Below are 16,010 nucleotides of genomic sequence, written 5' to 3' on the forward strand. Positions count from 1 at the left end.
TTAGTTCGTAAAGTCTGCTGGTCATTCTCTCATACATCTTGTGACAAAGTGTAATCTAATGTATTGCTCCCCCACCTAAGAGTCTGCCCTTTTATTCATAAATTCCGTTGATTCCTTCTGCCTTCCCCATCTTCATACTTTTGATTGCTGCAACGACTTCACTTTGAAGAATAGCAGGACCCTTGTCTTGTTTGTCTACCTGTCTCTCTGGCTTCCCATTCCATCATGGATCTTCAACGTGTACTTTACACTTTTCTCTGACTTGTCCTGCTTCCCCTGTGTGCTACCACTGGTATTGCCTCATCGCTCTTCTGTGATTTGCTTCACTTCTTTGCACAGTAAACCCGACCTTCCCTGCCTGTTCCATCCCTCGAGTTGTTGGCATTCCCTTCCCCACCGTCGTTCTCTTGCTTTGTCAGCCTCTCTTCTCGGTTCGTTGGTCTCTCTCCTGGATTCTCTTTATTCATCCATATTTTGCATTCTTCCTTTTCCTTATTGATATCTATAACAATTTCCTATTTTACCCAAGGCTTTTTCCGTGTCTGCTCCCCACCTCTTTTACAATGGTATTTTCTGTGCTTGAGAGTATTACGTTCAATAAATCTCGATTCCATCTCTTCTTTTGTTTGAGTTTATTTGATTCAATTTCTGCTTCGAAGTAATAGAGTAATTATAAGAGACTGTGTCTGCTCCTGGGTAGCCGTGAGCGATCACCGTGCTATTTAGGTTTGTCTGTTTGACCACGATGCAATCTAACTGGTATTTTCCTGAATCACCTAGTAATTAACAAGTACATTGATTAATTTATTTCATAGTGGAACCAGATTTTTGCTATGCAAAGTTTCTTAACCTACAGAATTCTACTGGTCTTTTTTTGATCTCTATCATTTTTAGTTCCCAAACCAAAACCACCAATCTGCTTGGAGGTCTCCACTTTCACTTCCTCTGCAGAGCAGCACAATTATACTCGCTAAGGCAAAAACATTCTCACCATCCTGTTTTATTGTAGTTAACATAACTCCTGATTAAAGAGAGTACGATACGATGGTCTTCTCTTGTGAACTTATTTTTTATGCACTTCCAATGAATGTAGACTATGCACTCATCAATACTCACAAATGCCATCAAACGTGGCATCATCTCCCAACTGAAAATGGTTATTTGCATTCAATCCTCCATGTCACCCGGAGGTGGCACCACACTCGTATTGTGCCACCCTGCCAAGTGGCAGTCGGTGAATCCCAGCACCTCGACACTGCTACACAGGAGGTCTTTATAAATGAATGTCATTTGCAGTGACGAGTCAGATGCTATGACGTTCATGTTGCACTGCATCCAACTGGCCCCCACATGGTGCTCAGAGCCAGATCAATGTGCTCATATAGGTTGGGGGTTTTTATATTTCATAAATCCATGTCTGACTGCTCTGGCCAAACCAAACACTCGATAAAAATGGAGGGTTGGCACCAAGTATGTGAGCCTTACACAGCACTGAGATGTCTGCTGCTAGAACGAGTATGAGGCACCAGAGTCACTTCACGTCACTTCTGAAGGCCAAGGTTAACACATGGCAATGGCTAGAAGGAAGGCACAGCATCTTGTGGTTGGCTGTGATGAGCCAGACTTCATCCCAATGGAGGCAGATCAGGTATAGAATGTGGAATTGCACAGAACCATATGTCCTTCACAGAATGCTGCATATGCCGTTTGCAAAAAAAAGAAATAAATAACTAGTGGCCAGATGTAAAAATTATCAATAACCAGTAATGATTAGATGTATAGAGTGCTTACATGCAGTGCATCCCAGAGCACTATGCTAGACTCAGAGAACAACAGGATCATCAAGACAAAAAGTAAAAGAGAGGAGTTGAAAAATGCAGGAGAGATTTGATAACTCTACTAACTCAGGCTGAGCCACTGAAGCTCAATACCAACACATCCGAAGAACAAACCCCCCCAATTACACCGCGGATGCAAGACCAGCTGCAGTCCACTGTCAGAATTACACAAGCCACCCCAACCACAATGATTACACCTATCCCTGTCCCAAAGGTTGCACAGATTCCACGAGGGGGCCGGCACTGGCAATGCCCAGCCCCAACAAGCCACAGAGAACTCAGCACCACTTCAGCATAGTCCCAGCAAGTTGCAGACAACACAACACTAGCACCGCACAGCTCCATCAAAGCCCCAGAGAGCTCTGAGCCCAGTCAGTGGCAGCGCATTTAAGATCTCACACTTTCACAGCCGTAAAAAACGGCAGATATTGCACACGTTACACAGGCTGGCTCGCAATGCCAGCCATTGCTCACTGATATTAATAGCCCTGATTATGAAATGTCTGTGATTATTAAACTAACTTGACCATTTTGAATGAAATAAATGGATGCAAGCAGATGATGTGAGTAGGGCATGTGAATTATGGATGTCAAAATGAATTGAGTGCTGGATAAGAATTGTAAATGTGAGTAATGGCTGTGGATTGCTGAAGTGGTGTACAGTATGTGGGTATAGGATGTGAAATCCTCACCCCTCCAAGGCCTGGATGTGAATGAAGTCCGTCTCTTTGCCATGAGGGCGGAATCGCATGTGGGTTTTCTTCTCAAACTCCTCTACAGCCTGCTCGATGGCTTTCACATCGTAGTCATCTGCAAGACAGTGAGACATTTCATAGCACTGGACTTCGTTGCAATGCTCATACATAGTTTTCCATGAATATTCACTGATTAATACACATAGGGGGTTCAAACACCTTGATATTAATTAAATGCTCATGTTATCATTATAATGCTTTGCCCTAAATCGCACAAGCTCGGGCTCATGAAACCCATCTCCCCAAACAGCCAGATGCTGGCTTTAGGTCTACTCAGAAAATCCAAATCTAGTGGAGACTAGAGTCTTGTCTTCACTGTTATGGGCAGGGATATGTTTAAAACAGAGTAAGACATTACACACCGACTTGTAAACGTACTGCAGTGATCGAGGCATACGTAATGACGCCTTTATAATGTATCTTTGCAAGCTTAATGGCAGTAACTGAAAAAGTTATTTATTCGTTTTAATTAAGGTAAACAATGTTCTGAGACATGAATCATGCAATAACTATGCTAGAAATATGTATATTCTATGATGTGTTGATCCCTTATAGTCATCAAAGTGCATTTTCATATTCACCAAATATTATAATTCAAATTAAATTTGTGATCATTACAGTGGCAGGGGTACGGTCCATGTGGCATCGCCCACACAGGGCGTGGTCACGGGAGCGAGGTTGTCTGCCGCTCTCCCACAAGCGACATGCGTGTGGGCAGGGCTCACAGCACGCGTGACGAGTGCGGGTAAACGATACAACAAACTTGAACCAGGACAGTGGCAACACTTGTAAACACGAGTTATCGAGACTATTCCCATAAAAAGGAAATGTACATTTAGAGGTAATCAGCCTCTCAAACTCAGCTATCATGATGAGACTACGGTGTTGCTTATAAGAAAAAAAAAGCGTTAAATAAGCCCTGCCGCAGAGCACTAACACACTGACAGTTCATGGGGTAAATGCGACACTTACAGAAGTCCTTGGACACCTTGTAGGGGATGTACACATGGTCATCGCCGCTCTTGGGCCAGTGCCTGACTGGGCGTGAGAGGCTGCTCTCCTTGACTCCACACCCGATGAATTCTGAAGCCAGAGCGAGAGAGGGGGGGGGGGTGCAGAATGCTCACGTGGGAATCTCTCCTCGCACAGCCTGACATGCAATGTGCACACTTCGCACAAGTCAGCTAACACAATGACAATTATACCCTTTGTTTGGTCAGTTCATTATTTGGCATGCGGGAGGAAGCCAGAGTACCCACAGAAATCCAATACATATGCAGGAACACCACTGAAAGCTCCACACAGATGGATTCAATGCACTTGCCATACTGCCGTTTGGTTGCAGCCAAGCAGGTGTGGGTGTCTCACAAGTCTGTGCGATCCTCACCCCACAGCCCCAAGGAGTGGGACTACAGGGTGCATTCCACCACACCAGGCTCAACGTGACTTTGTTGTCCGAGTCTCTCGCATTCAGTCAGAAAGCCTGAAGCCAGGCTGCAGTAAATGTTCGCAAGTAACAGTGGTGGCAATGGAGGCCGATCAAGAATGGCGCTGTGCTCACTGCACTGGGCACGTGGAGGTGGATTCCTCCCGTGGGCCCCGTGAACCTGAACAAGGCCCCGTGGTGCGTACCTTTCCCTTTCTTCTCTGGAGCACGGGGAAGCTGAAATAAAATGAAGAAATCATAATTAGGCAACAGGAAATTATAAAAAAAAAACTGAAAAGGAATTTCATAATTATCACACTTGTTTACCCAGGAGGGTCCTGCTTAGTTTTCACAATCAAAATAAACTACTATAATATATACCAGGTAAAGGCCACTGAGCTATATAGCTCTTTTCAGAGGAGATCTGGCCACAAAAGAGAGCACAACGAAGCGGCTTATCATGTGGAAATTTATAGAAGCCAAATAATCTAAATGCATGTTTCTAAACATGCAGGGAAAAACGGGAGGGCCTGGAGAAAAATTCAAGCGACCATGGAGAGAACAGGCAAACTCCAAATATATAGACCTCAGTGTCAGGATGGAATGGCACGAGCTCCTGCATACTAGGTGATGGCGATAATATCTAACCACCGTGGCGCCCCACAGAAGGAGATGATGAATGCTATGTATATTCCAATTTCAGAAATCTGGAAAATGTAAACCACGGCATCGTTCATGTCCACTGTAAAGCAAACGCCACATATTTTTATAGCTAATGCACCAGCAGTATTAATCAGAGCGGCTGCTGGATTTGAACTTTGTACCTCTGCAACAAGCGGCAAACACCCTACCGCTTGGTTGAGCCACTACCCCATGGAATTAACCTGCCTTGTCATGGCGAGTGTTACGAGGGTTTATATGGGGACAGCTCAGGCTGTAGGTTTTCTTCACTTTAAATAAAAATATTTCTACGGAAGTCAGGCTGTGCTCTGCTAGATCATGGAATTTTGCTGCAGACCTCACCGTCATTTTGTGGCTTGAGACACCAGCTTCTCTGTATGCAGCGCTGGCTCCTGCTGGGATAAAGCAGAGATGAATCAGCGAACAAGCTCGCGCAGAGTGCACATAGGCAAGATTGTCAACACACGCGGCAGTACAGACAACACCATTTTCAAACACTACGGGACTGCATTGCCTGTGGGGATGAGGCTCTGTGGGTGTAATGCTCTGTAGGTATAAGGCTTTGTAACATTATCATAATTACCATAATTATCATCTGCTGATCAAAGGGTCCCAATGTTCAAGTGCCTCTGTGTACCACATCGGTCACAACCCACAATCAATTCCTTCCTTCTGACAGATTTGCTGCAATAATCAAGTTGACACCTGCCTTCTAAGGTGTTTATTACATTGTCTTATCGTATGGTTTAAAGTCTTCTTAGGTGCTGCCTCCAATGGCTTGCCCATGCGTGACAATCATCACTTCCTCTTCATGATTGCATCTACAACCCTCTACAGTATTGATATGTTCTATTCTGAACATCCACGTTGCTTCCCCTACATTGCTATGGATGTATATAATCTTCTGCCAGTAACTGCGTTCAGAGGTCAGCAGCTTCTTTCCCCATTGCTATGTTCAAATCCAGCTCTCTGACCCATACAGTAACACGGGCCACTACCCCTGCATCACACAACTCTTCACGTAAACATTCACATCTCTACTCTTCCCAAGTGCTTTAAGTAACCCATCAAAATCCATGCCCTACTAGCAAACTGTCTCTTGACCTCCTTATCACAACTCCCAGTGTTGTGCAAATGACTCCATAAATACAACGAAGCCTTTGAGTTGTCATGCCTGACTGCGATAAAGTCTCACATCTTACCGTGGAACCTTCGATGAAGGTGCCCAGACCCATCCCTAGCCACTGCTATCACCTCTGTTTTTTAAAGATCACCTGAAGCCCCAGGTTTCTCAGGACATCTCTTAGAATGATGTTTATCATATCACAGCAACATGAATGCTGAACACAGAGAATATTCTGCTGCTCATGCAACGAGGAGACTTCCCCATATACTACGCATTATGAATGTTTATTGTAATCAACTTCACCCGCTAAAATCTGGCCTCAAGTTCACACGGTGTTATTCAGCGATGGCTCTGCACCAACGGGAGCCACGTGTTTGCTTGGCCGAGTGAGAGGTGGGCGACCCGGCCGGGCAGCGAGGGAGGAGCGAGCGCCAGGGCTGTGCCAGCGCTGTGGCCGAAGTCGCTCGGCTCGCTCTGTGGGCGCACAGAGCTACAGAGGCCCCGCCTTGCGAGCCGCCTGCTGTCTCAGGGCAGGGCCTCCACGTCGGACATCGTCTCAGCTGATGGCTTCTCTCTGTAGTACCTCGTGATTCGTGCTAGACGAATACACTCGTGACATGTGGTTGTTATATGGACGATGCAGTAGAGGATTATCATGAGGATGACGACGATGATGATGATGTACTGGACCAGGCGACTCCTCACCGCTTTAATCAACAAATGCAGAGGGAGAAAGAGGAGAACGGGCACTGACTTGGTGACATCTCTCGTCGTGAACAACCAAAGGCGGTGCATAGGCAGCGCACACACGGCCTGGCCAAACGTAACTTGTAAACAATTGCCTCATAAAATAACCAAGTTTCAAATGTACAAAAACGCATACTCTGAGAAAGTGTATTGACGGGGCTCCCAAGGATGATGTAGCCATGAATCACAGATCCGTATCTACACCTGCCCTGCCAGTACTACTCAACGGGCTGACAATCAAGAATCTTATTCCTGCACTACAATATGATTTGCTCACGGAGCTCTCCAGCTGTGCGTCTCTCACCCAGCGTCCGCGCTGGAGCTGCGTCGCTGGGTCCCCGTGGTGCCGGCTCACAGCCGAACATCTTCTCGATCTTCTCCACGTCGCCCTCACTCAGGGTGTGGCCACCTCCAAAGCGACGCATGGTGCTTGTGTCCCTGGGCACCAGCGTCGGGCTGTGCTCATCTTTCGAGCCGGCGGTCCTGCGGAGTCATTTAAAATTGAAGTTCATTGCCAATGAAATAAGAGCAATTTGACACCAACGTCTCCATTGTAAAGCAGCTAAAGTCATAATTTATTTTGTCATTCAGTGGGGTTTTGGCCGGTACAATATGAAGCAATGCACTATTCTTGTGAATGAAATCCTCATCACAGCCATGGACAATCCCTGAGCTGTTGAAAGCCTCCCCAAGTCATCACCACCCCTCACGCTGCCGCGACGCGCAGTCCGTCCAGCACCGCACAGGAGCCGATTTCATCGCCGATGTCCTCACAGCCTCCCTTGGCTGTCACTCCATCTTTAGTCTCGACCAGCAGCCATCATTCCGTCTAGTGGCGGGTCCTGTCCAAGCTCACTTGCTTTTTTAACCATCAATGTCACATCTCTAACCTACGTATGTTCTCTATCACAAGTGTTCCTCGTTCTGTCTCTGACAGTAACCGTAGAAATCATCTCCCCAAGCTTCTTTGTGCACTTTGGAAATGTTTTAAAATTTCTTGACAATGTACAAGTTTCTAAGCCAGATATGTCATAGCAGGTTAGACACACTGATCACAAACTGTACTGACGAGACACATTGCTATGTTACTCTTCGTTATCTAGTTCAGCCTTCCAGAAGCACTCCAGCCTGCCCTTGTCCACCACTGTACTTCATCACTTTGCTGTCGGGATGTCTTCAAAAACAGAGATAAATGTACAGACATTGATGTGTTTCCCAGTTGTGTCTCTCTGACATTGTTGAACAAGTGAAATAAGGACCAATACCTCTGCAGTTGCCGATCATTGTTGTAACGCTGTGGGCTCACACGAAATTGATTTTTCCAAGACGGAGGTACTCTGCAAACCTACCGGCTACCTCAGAGATTTGTTCATGAAGCCATCCAGATATATAAACACAGACACAACTTCAACTGAGAAGATGGGTACAAACTGAGCAATAATTGGAAGGACGTTATTAACCAGGTAAAGTCTTAACCGACTGTGATGTGTCCATCCAACATGCATATGTTAGCTGTTATTTCGACTCTCTGTCTCTCTCTCTATGCCTCTCTCTTAGATCTCTCATGCTCACATGTCCGTTGCATTGCACTCTCTTGGCTTTGGATTGAACTCTCATGCTCACATGTCTTTTGGATTGCACTCTCATACTCACAGGCCCTTCGTATTATACCTGTTGGGTTGCACTCCCTCGTCGAGGAGGCCCATCTCTTCTCCTTCTTTTCTACAGTTACATGCTTATTTCTCACTTGAACATCATGCTAATCCCTCACATTAACATGGCCACTTCCGTGCCCTCTAATTTCTCACTTTAACATCGTGCTAATCCCTCACATTTACATGGCCACTTCCGTTGCCCTCGTTTAGGAGGTCACTCTTCTACCTTACAGTTACATGCTAATTTCTCACATTAACATTACTAGCCCCGACCACTTCTTTATAACCCTTGAGCTACACCCATTTCAAACCTTTGAAAACAGTCTGCCTCAGCAGCAGATCATGTTTTCCCACCTAATGATGGACGCTTGTGTTGCGCCAGAAACGTCGTGATTTATTTTATTTTATACCTACATGACTTTACCGAAAGAACCAAAGAGTAAGTGAAATAAGTTTGGTACTGGGCCCAACTGTGAGTTTATTAAGTCCTTCTAACATTGATGTAGTTCATGCCCATTGGACGTTGCAATGACTCTACTTTCAGCAGTTGTAGATCGTGTTCATAATATTACAGAGCAAATGTAAGATGCACAAAAGGATTATAATACAGATAATAAAATACTGTAGCAAGTGAAGCTGTGGAGGTGGGGACCTGTATCTACATGTACAGCACGAGCAGCTGCTCTTAGACCAGACCAATAGGCCATGGACGCACAGCTAAGGAGCTGAGAGCAGGAGCTTGGTGGGGCTCAGGAGGAACTGGACCTGAGTGGACTCGGCTCTTGTCTGGTACCTGGTATGTTGGGCAGATGCCAGGAACTCAACGGGTCAACCCAGAGAACCTGGATCTGCCCCACGACCTCGAGCCAAGGGGCCATCACAGCGAGGCCATGTGACCTCGTGGTGCACCAGGCCTGCTGCAGAGGCTAACTGCACAGACGTTTGGTGAAAGTGGTTAAAGTTCGTAATGGTCCACGGCTGGGTATCCATCCCTTCCCCTCCAAGACCTGGCCACGTCTATCCTGGCTCCAGGAACTCCACAAAGTGCACAGCATGCCGGCACACCGAGAGACGTACATGCCGTAGTGGGTGACGGAGCTGTAGTCGTACGGGGTCCTTAGGTTGTGCTCATGGGGGGTTGTCTTCACAATAGCATCCACCCACTCTGAAAATAAATATATTAATTTATGACAAGGTCATTAAAGGTATACAGCTTCTCACATTATCACAAAGAGCCAAGGGCAATACTCTCTAACACAACGAACACTTTGGTTGACACCGTTAATTTGACTCATAACTTAGAGCCTTCATCAATCTGCTGTTGGACATTAGCCTATTCACACTGTGTCATCATGGGGGTGGGTTGTTTAAGGTGGAGGCGGTGGCCTAGGTTCAGCTCATAGATCACTCGTCACTGATGATGGCCATGGCTGAGAATTGAACTGCGCTGTCTGTCCCTCTCACCGGGCTTGACGTTGTGGCTCAGCACCAAGACGTGGTCGTCGCGGTCGCTGCGGCAGTGCTCGTGGTGGAAGCCGAGCGCGTGCATCAACTCGTGCAGAACGATGCCCTTGGTCACCTTGCCGGGCTCCAGGGACAGCGCCTGGTCCCTGCCCTGACGGCCCAGGAACGACCAATTCCTGTAGAGACAACCCCAGCCTGAGCACTGAGCCCCATTCCCTCACCACACAGAGACAACCCTAGCCTGAGCACTGAGCCCCATTCACTCACTATTCTCTGTAGCGTCCGTGTCTCTGTAGTGTCCATGTCTCTGTAGTGTCCGTGTCTCTGTAGTGTCTGTGTCTCTGCAGTATCCGTGTCTATGTAGTGTCTGTGTCTCTGTAGTGTCCGTGTCTCTGTAGTGTCTGTGTCTCTGTAGTGTCTGTGTCTCTGTAGTGTCTGTGTCTCTGCAGTATCCGTGTCTATGTAGTGTCTGTGTCTCTGTAGTGTCCGTGTCTCTGTAGTGTCCGTGTCTCTGTAGTGTCTGTGTCTCTGTAGTGTCTGTGTCTCTGTCGTGTCCATGTCTCTGCAGTGTCCGTGTCTATGTAGTGTCTGTGTCTCTGTGTTATTAGTGTCTGCGTATTGTCCGTGTCTCTGTAGTGTCTGTGTCTCTGTAGTGTCCGTGTCTCTGTAGTGTCTGTGTCTCTGTCGTATCCATGTCTCTGCAGTGTCCGTGTCTCTGTAGTGTCCGTGTCTCTGTAGTGTCTATAGTGTTCGTGTCTTTGTCGTGTCCGTGTCTCTGTCTCACCCGTCCCACGCGTGGATGTAGATGTAGTCGGTCTGGCTGGAGCGAGGGATGAACCGGACGCACGTTTTCTTCTCAAACTCCAACGCCGCCTCCTCAATCTTCTTGACGTCGCCATCGTCTACGCGATGAGACACGGAGACTCAGGGTCACGTGAGTCGTCACGTGTGGGGGTGAGAGGGGGACCAGGGGGAGTACAGAGTGGGGGTGAGTGGGGGACCAGGGGGAGTACAGAGTGGGGGTGAGTGGGGGACCAGGGGGAGTACAGAGTGGGGGTGAGTGGGGGACCAGGGGGAGTACAGAGTGGGGCTGAGTGGGGGACCAGAGGGAGTACAGAGTGGGGGTGAGTGGGGGACCACGGGGAGTACAGAGTGGGGGTGAGTGGGGGACCAGGGGGAGTACAGAGTGGGGGTGAGTGGGGGACCAGGGGGAGTACAGAGTGGGGGTGAGTGGGGGACCAGGGGGAGTACAGAGTGGGGCTGAGTGGGGGACCAGAGGGAGTACAGAGTGGGGGTGAGTGGGGGACCACGGGGAGTACAGAGTGGGGGTGAGTGGGGGACCAGGGGGAGTACAGAGTGGGGGTGAGTGGGGGACCAGGGGGAGTACAGAGTGGGGGTGAGTGGGGGACCAGGGGGAGTACAGAGTGGGGCTGAGTGGGGGACCAGAGGGAGTACAGAGTGGGGGTGAGTGGGGGACCACGGGGAGTACAGAGTGGGGGTGAGTGGGGGACCAGGGGGAGTACAGAGTGGGGGTGAGTGGGGGACCAGGGGGAGTACAGAGAGGGAGTGAGTGGGGGACCAGGGGGAGTACAGAGTGGGGCTGAGTGGGGGACCAGAGGGAGTACAGAGTGGGGGTGAGTGGGGGACCACGGGGAGTACAGAGTGGGGGTGAGTGGGGGACCAGGGGGAGGAGGCGAGGCCACTCACAAAAGGCGACGGACACTTTGTAGGGGATGTAGATGCAGCCGTCCCCGGCCTTGGGCCACTTCTGCACGGAGCGACGCGTGGGGTGGACGGCGATGTCTCCCCACTCGAGCGTGTAGTCTGGGTGAGACGGGGCAGTGCCACTCACTCACTGGTACTCACAAAGACAAAGATCCCCCGTATAGCCTTAATAGACTGTTGGCGCAAGTGCTGTTTGCGAGCACCTATGCAGGCTGGAACGGCACACGAGGGGGTGGGTGGCCAGCACCACGCCCGGCCGCCTTTGTCTCCTTTGTCGAGATGTATGCACACCAAACCAAGTGCTCATTTTGAGTCGACCGGTTCAGATAATCGTCACTGGTGCTGGTGGCCGTGAGCAGGAATCGAGCTCTGTGACTACGAATGTTGTTGTTGTTTGAAGGCCTGGCCTCTGCAGGGGAGTGGTACGTTTCTGTGAATGCGTTCCAAATATCCGGATGGTGTCTGGGTGTTCCCTGCATTACGATCGCCGTATACGGCACCTACATCTAACGGCTTGCAGACGCTAACAACCCAGTGGTACTCGTGTGCATCATGGTGAGAGGAGAGTTTCATACAGACTAAGAGACCGTCACACGTGGGCAGAGAAGGAGAGGAGGGCCTGGAGCCAGGACTTGGACATGGGCACGGGGTTGACAGCACAGACGTCTGGGGGAACGCAGTTCCAGACCCTGGGGCAAAGGACAGAGCGGCTTCCCACTTTGCAAATGTTGACTGGGGGATTCAACAGAATACCTTGTTGGTGAGCAGAGGGTGCGTGACTGGGAGTGGAGTGAGATGAGAGGGGAGAGGTAGGGGAGTACATGGAGGGAGTAGAGATAGACGGGAGAGGTAGGATAGTATGTGGAGGGAGTAGAGTGAAATGAGAAGGGAGAGGTAGGGGAGTGCATAGAGGGAGTAGAGTGAGATGAGAGGGGAGAGGTAGGAGAGTGCGTGAAGGGGAGTAGAGTGAGATGAGAGGGGAGAGGTCGGGAAGTGCATGGAGGGAGTAGAATTAGATGAGAGGGGAGAGATAGGAGAGCACGTGGAGAGGAGTAGAGTGAGATGAGAGGGGAGAGGTAGGAGAGTGTGTGGAGGGGAGTAGAGTAAGATGAGAGGGGAGAGGCAGGAGAGTGCATGAAGGGGAGTAGAGTGAGATGAGAGGGGTGAGGTAGGAGAGTGCGTGAAGGGAGTAGAGTGAGATGAGAGGGGAGATGTAGGGGAGTGCATGGAGGGAGTAGAGTGAGATGAGAGGGGAGAGGTAGGAGAGTGTGTGGAGGGAGTAGAGTGAGATGAGAGGGGAGAGGACGACAAGAGTGAGTCCATGGAGGATCATGAAGAGAGTGGGTGTGATCTGCAGATCGATCTGGGATTGGGTTGGGAGCCAGCGGAGGGATCGGAGGGTCGGGGGATGTGGTCTCGTGTGCTGGTGTGGTGAGAAGTCACCTGGAGTTTGTGAATGAGAAGTTCGGGGAGGAGGTAGAGGAGAGAGTTGCAGTAGTCGAGTCGTGATAAGGTCAAAGTATGGGTGAGGGTGGGTGAGGGTGGGTGAGAATAGGTGAGGGAGGGTGAGGGTGGGTGAGGGTGGGTGAGGGTGGGTGAGGGTGGGTGAGGGTGGGTGAGGGTGGGTGAGGGTGGGTAAGGGTGGGTGAGGGTGGGTGAGTATCTCAGCAGCCACTGGGGTTAGGCAAGGTGGAGGCAAGGGATCTGGCAGAGTGGAGCTTCGTGTGTAGAGAACAAAACGCGATGATGCATCTGAGGCTCTGCACCCTCTTTCCCAGTGCCTTGTCAGTGGTTAGGGGGAGCGCGCTCGCACCGGAGTATTTGCCGCCGAGGAGGACTTCACCGTGCGTGAACATTTGCCAGGAGAAACGTCGATTTGACCCAAGATGCGAGTGAAGGCAGCGGGTGAGAGTGGCGATGGGGTTGGGTGAGGGAGTCCGTGACAGCGCAGGGCCGCGTGCCGCCAGCGCGGACAGGGAGGAGACTCACGGAGCCCAGCGGGGAGCCCAGAGCACGGGGCAGTGAGGACCACACCACTGAGGGGATTGTAACTGAGGGGATTGTAACTGAGGGGATTGTAACTGAGGGGAGTGTAACTGAGGGGAGTGTAACTGAGGGGAGTGTAACTGAGGGGATTGTAACTGAGGGGAGTGTAACTGAGGGGATTGTAACTGAGGGGAGTGTAACTGAGGGGAGTGTAACTGAGGGGATTGTAACTGAGGGGAGTGTAACTGAGGGGATTGTAACTGAGGGGAGTGTAACTGAGGGGATTGTAACTGAGGGGATTGTAACTGAGGGGAGAGTAACTGAGGGGAGTGTAACCGAGGGGATTGTAACCGAGGGGAGAGTAACTGAGGGGAGTGTAACTGAGGGGATTGTAACTGAGGGGATTGTAACTGAGGGGAGTGTAACTGAGGGGAGTGTAACTGAGGGGATTGTAACTGAGGGGAGTGTAACTGAGGGGAGTGTAACTGAGGGGAGTGTAACTGAGGGGAGTGTAACTGAGGGGATTGTAACTGAGGGGAGAGTAACTGAGGGGAGTGTAACTGAGGGGATTGTAACTGAGGGGATTGTAACTGAGGGGATTGTAACTGGGGGGATTGTAACTGAGGGGATTGTAAGTCGTCTCTGCGCTAGGCATTGTTGTGCTGCAGGAGGAAGCGAGTGGCATCACGAGGGGCTACAACTGGACTCGCGTTGTGTGCTGCGCTGTGTAATTGTTTCTCTGTGCTGTGTTGGCTGTTGCTGCGTGGATTGCTCTGTGGGCATTAAACCCTTTAGCAGGCAATTCAAGATGCGATGTAATATTGGGTGCATAAAAAATATTATATAATGATGCTGGTGATGTTTAATTTAATCATTAACATCACCTTTTATAGACTTTAAACGGTGAGGATGGGGGCTTTAGGGAGGGTGGGTCAACATTAATTAACGCACTGCAAGCGCACAGCACACACAGCACGCACACAGCACACGCACACCACACAGAACACACAGCACAGCATGCACACTGTGTAAGTGTTTACTGTGAAGTGAGCAGAGTCAAGAGTTCACAGTGAGGTCTGCAGGGTCAGAGTTCACAGTGAGGTGAGCAGGGTGAGAGTTCACAGTGAGGTGTGCAGGGTCAGAGTTCACAGTGAGGTGTGCAGGGTCAGAGTTCACAGTGAGGTGAGCAGGGTCAGAGTTCACAGTGAGGTGTGCAGGGTCAGAGTTCACAGTGAGGTGTGCAGGGTCAGAGTTCACAGTGAGGTGTGCAGGGTCAGAGTTCACGGTGAAGTAAGTAGGGTGAGTGTTAATGGTGAGGTGGGGGCAGGGCGTGATGGGAATGCTCCTCACCTCGTTTCTCCACTTCCACCTTCAGCTTCTCCCTGAGCTGCACAGCGGAACAAACAACACAGAGAGAGCTGAGTGAGAGAGACTCATGCACACTGACACAGAGTGCATCACTACAGCAGTGACTCATGCACACTGAGACAGAGTGCATCACCACAGCAGTGACTCATGCACACTGAGACAGAGTGCATCACCACAGCAGTGACTCATGCACACTGACACAGAGTGCATCACTACAGCAGTGACTCATGCACACTGAGACAGAGTGCATCACCACAGCAGTGACTCATGCACACTGAGACAGAGAGCATCACTACAGCAGTGACTCATGCACACTGACACAAAGTGCATCACTACAGCAGTGACTCATGCACACTGACACAGAGTTTATCACCACAGCAGTGACTAATGCACACTGAGACAGAGAGCATCACTGCAGCAGTGACTCATGCACACTGACACAGAGTGCATCACTACAGCAGTGACTCATGCACACTGAGACAGAGTGCATCACCACAGCAGTGACTCATGCACACTGAGACAGAGAGCATCACCACAGCAGTGACTCATGCACACTGAGACAGAGTGCATCACCACAGCAGTGACTCATGCACACTGACACAGAGTGCATCACTACAGCAGTGACTCATGCACACTGAGACAGAGTGCATCACCACAGCAGTGACTCATGCACACTGAGACAGAGAGCATCACTACAGCAGTGACTCATGCACACTGACACAAAGTGCATCACTACAGCAGTGACTCATGCACACTGACACAGAGTTTATCACCACAGCAGTGACTAATGCACACTGAGACAGAGAGCATCACTACAGCAGTGACTCATGCACACTGACACAGAGTGCATCACTACAGCAGTGACTCATGCACACTGAGACAGAGTGCATCACCACAGCAGTGACTCATGCACACTGAGACAGAGAGCATCACTACAGCAGTGACTCATGCACACTGACACAAAGTGCATCACTACAGCAGTGACTCATGCACACTGACACAGAGTTTATCACCACAGCAGTGACTAATGCACACTGAGACAGAGAGCATCACTACAGCAGTGACTCATGCACACTGACACAGAGTGCATCACTACAACAGTGACTCATGCACCCTGAGAAACAGTGCATCACCACAGCAGTGACTCATGCACACTGAGACAGAGTGCATCACTACAGCAGTGACTCATGCACACTGACACAGAGTGCATCACCACAGCAGTGACTCATGCACACTGAG

General features: G+C 49.7%; 1 protein-coding gene across 1 annotated transcript in view; it reads right to left on the bottom strand.

Annotated features, from left to right (window-relative positions):
• LOC133359004 (uncharacterized) overlaps positions 1–16,010 on the bottom strand; it is a 161,574-nt gene that overhangs the window by 16,074 nt on the left and 129,490 nt on the right. The window contains exons 10-19 of the mRNA XM_061577379.1: positions 14,754–14,790; positions 11,400–11,516; positions 10,477–10,594; positions 9,693–9,868; positions 9,306–9,393; positions 6,878–7,056; positions 5,043–5,092; positions 4,226–4,256; positions 3,566–3,676; positions 2,531–2,648 (exon numbers count right to left, since the gene is read on the bottom strand). Coding sequence (XP_061433363.1) covers positions 2,531–2,648; positions 3,566–3,676; positions 4,226–4,256; positions 5,043–5,092; positions 6,878–7,056; positions 9,306–9,393; positions 9,693–9,868; positions 10,477–10,594; positions 11,400–11,516; positions 14,754–14,790 — 1,025 coding nt within the window. The remainder of the gene's footprint in view (positions 1–2,530; positions 2,649–3,565; positions 3,677–4,225; positions 4,257–5,042; positions 5,093–6,877; positions 7,057–9,305; positions 9,394–9,692; positions 9,869–10,476; positions 10,595–11,399; positions 11,517–14,753; positions 14,791–16,010) is intronic.

This window comes from Lethenteron reissneri, chromosome 64 (genome assembly GCF_015708825.2).
Source record: "Lethenteron reissneri isolate LAM-NWPU_2019-01 chromosome 64, ASM1570882v1, whole genome shotgun sequence".
Classification (NCBI taxonomy): Eukaryota; Metazoa; Chordata; class Hyperoartia; order Petromyzontiformes; family Petromyzontidae; genus Lethenteron; species Lethenteron reissneri.